The following is a 3345-nucleotide window of genomic DNA, read 5'->3' as shown; positions in this document are numbered from 1 at the left end:
AAAAGGCCCCACTTGAGGATTTTGTTTATTGTTTTCATAATTATTAAACATGCTAAAATCACATAGAGTGGCTGTTCCACTTCTGCTCTGACTCCACAGTGGGGCAGGTAGGAACTACAAGGGTCACTTGGTTTTTGTGGCCTCTGGGGGTGGCTAGGCATGAGGGGTTAGAGGTAGGCAGGTTAAAAAAGCCCCAAGAATCCTTCATATGGTACATCTTTACCAGCAGTAACTTGTGTCCTTAGAGATCTCCTCCTCCTTCACTTTTCTTTTCTTCCCAAATCAACTGGCGATTTCCTTCCCAAATCTTCCCATTTCCCTGCCTGTGGCCCCTTGAACCTCTTCCACTTCTGCCCCTTACGGTTCTAGACTAGACGATGAAGGAAACTTTCCCTTGTCTCTCTACCAGTCCCAGTCTCCCTTCCTTGGACCTAATCTACTGAGCATGCACTAACATGGGAGCAGTTTGATTTAGGTCTGCCCAGGGGAAAGGGAGGCTCCAGTCCCCACTGTGGCTTAGCTCATAGGAGGGAAGTTGAGGTTCTGATGAGAAGGATGGGAAGGTAAAAAATGCTACCTGAAGTGTGAATGTTGTAACCAGTGGAACAGGGCATATGCCCCACCCTCGGGCACCCTACTCTGAAGGCTTTTCCCTCCCTCCCACATTGTCAGGGTCCCTCTCTCAACCTCAAATCCTCTTGCTCTTCAGCCTCATAGGGCAGGCACAGGTACTGGTCAAGAAGCTGTATCCCAAGGAGAAAATGTTCCACCCTTAAGCAAGTGGCTGCCTGTTGAATTCTTCATCTTCCCTGTGTTCCTTGTGCCTCTGCGGCTGCGATGGCTTGAGAGGCCAGAGAAAATAATGTAGAAGTGTTGAACTTGCCTCAACAAGAAGCTTGAGGGACAAAGAGACAAAGATACACGGGAGTCAGAGCTGTGGAGAAGGGGAGGGAAGGGAGTAAGGTGAAGGGTAAGGCTGGTTATTCAGGAACTGGAATCCTTTTTCTTTTTCTGGAATCGCCGGAACTTGCCCTGAATAGCAAGGGCAGCCTTCTCTGTTTCTGGTGCCGTCAGATCAATGTCAATCTCCTCCTCCTCCTCAGCCTTCTTGGCATTGCCAGCTCTCCCTGCAGATAGTGGAGAGATTCATTAATGAGTAAACCTGAATTGCCCCAGCCCCTTTCCCAGGCCCCAAATACAGTGGTTAAAGTCCACTTTCTACTGGACTCTGTGAGGTCCCCCAATCTTTGCTAGGACCCGGAATGCCTAATAACTCTCCCAGAAGCTTGAGTCAGGGTACTTGGCTGAGAATTAGTTATAGTAGGTACTCAGAAGCTTTGCAACTCTTGAACCAAGATGACAAATGTCTTCTATCACCACTTATTCCTAAATCCTACAGTTCAGAGTCCCACAGCACACTCACTTTCCCCTGTTTTCCCTAAAGTTCTGATGGAGACAGGGGCTGGGATCATTTGATGAGTTTCTTCCTATCACTGTACGTGTTTCCAAGCATTCCAGAGCCAGTGTCTAAAATCAAAGAGTAAATTCTAGTCGGTTTACTTCTTAGGAAAAAGTGGAAGGAAGTTTATAGATATAGTAGTCCTAACCTAGTGCTTTGTTTCACTTATCACATTCTTATTCCTGTTACATCTGACTTTAGGAGCTTCCAGGCTTACAGCCCTACTTGTCTTCATGTCCCTATATTTACCTGCCCTACAAACTGCTTAGCCCACCCCCACTCACCCTTTTCCTCTGGGTCAGCTGCCTGGTTGGTTGCTGGGGATGTTTTGGTGTTAAGCTGGAAAAGAAAAATCAGAATATTAGATATTCACAGAAGTATTAAGGTGCCATCCCCATAGACTCACCATCATCATTTTCAAGCCCTCCTACTACCAGGTCCATCCCTTAGTCTTTTGAAGAAGTGGGTCTTGAGATCAGAGAGAGGGAGAAAAGTCATCAAAATTTATTCAACAAGTATTGATTGGTGCTAGGGAAATTGTAGAGGACAAAACAGAAAAAACCCTGCCCTCATGGAGTTTACATTCTAGGATATAGATAGACAAATGAATTTTAAAAATATTATTATGTTAAGTGGTGATAAGTGCTATAGAGAAAAGACGGGGAAGGGAGGTAGTGACTGCCAGGTGGGAAAGGAGAAATACAGTTTTATACAGAGTAGTCAGGAAAAGCCTCTCTGAAAGGTGGTATCTGAGCCAAGAGCTGAAGGAGATAAGGGAGTAAGGGCTGTAGGTGGTGGGCAAGAGCTCTCAAGTGCCCTGGGGTGGAAGTGTGACTAGCGTGTTTGAGCAATAGCATGAGTCCAACGTAGCTGGAGTGAATGACAGTTGGAGATGAGATCAGAGATAACTGGGAGATGGGGCAGACTCCGTCGGACCTTGGGAGTCTTTTTAAGCCTTGGGAGTCTTTTTAAGGAGCTTGACTTTTATCGTAAGGGTGATGAGAAGCCATTAGAGACCTTCAATTGGCACATAAGGGGCATTAGGGAGGAAGCTGAAAAATCTGTTCAGCGATTATTGCAGAAAACTAGACAGGAGATAATGGTTGCTTGGATCAAAAAGGTGTCAGTGGAGGTGGTGAGAAGTGATTTGATTCTAGGTATACAATTGTCCCTCAGATTCCGCAAGAGATTGGTTCCAGGACCCCCGAGGATACCAAAATCCACAGACGCTCAAATACCTTATATAAAATGGCATTTATTTGTATATTGGTAAGTATTTGCATATAACCTATGCACATCCTCCCACAGACTTAAAATCTCTAGATTACTTATAATGCCTAATACAATGTAAAGGCTATGTAAATAGTTGTCAATACAATGTAAATGCTATGCAAATAGTTGCTGGCTTGCAGCAAATTCAAGTTTTGTTTTTTGAAGCTTTCTGAAATTTAAAAAATTATATACTTTCAATCTTTGGTTCGTTGAATCCACGGATGCAGAACCCTCCGACACAGAGGGCCAACTGTATTTTCAAGCTACGACTATTGGTTAAATGGCATAGTGAGACAACTCAAGGATAGCTCCAAAGTTTTTGGGCTGAGGAAATGAAAAAAAATGAAATTGCCATTTCCTGAAATGAAGAAGACAGCAGGAGGGGCAGGTATTAGGGAAAGGATCAGAAGCTTGTTTTTGGACAAGTTTGAGATTGCCTACCTAATTATCCAGGAGGAGTTTGTTTTTGTTTTTGTTTTTTACATCTTTATTGGAGTATAATTGCTTTACAATGTTGTGTTAGTTTCTGCTGTATAACAAAGTGAACCAGCTCTACAGTATACATATATCCCCATATCCCCTCCCTCTTGAGCCTCCTGCCCACCCTCCCTATC

At 44.2% G+C, this 3345-nt stretch overlaps 1 protein-coding gene across 1 annotated transcript; it reads right to left on the bottom strand.

Moving 5' to 3' along the window:
• Positions 1-984: 984 nt before the first annotated feature.
• On the bottom strand, positions 985-1804 carry PCP4L1 (Purkinje cell protein 4 like 1; the record flags this gene model as incomplete). The annotated part of the gene is made up of 2 exons (XM_065899570.1): positions 985-1127; positions 1744-1804. Coding segments are annotated over 2 exons (204 nt in total), but the record flags the coding sequence as incomplete, so codon positions are not given.
• Between the last annotated feature and the right edge of the window lie 1541 nt (positions 1805-3345).

Source organism: Phocoena phocoena, chromosome 1 (assembly GCF_963924675.1).
Source record: "Phocoena phocoena chromosome 1, mPhoPho1.1, whole genome shotgun sequence".
Taxonomy (NCBI): domain Eukaryota; kingdom Metazoa; phylum Chordata; class Mammalia; order Artiodactyla; family Phocoenidae; genus Phocoena; species Phocoena phocoena.
The sequence above is the reverse complement of the archived record's forward strand: the minus strand, read 5'-3'. Positions and strand labels throughout refer to the sequence as shown.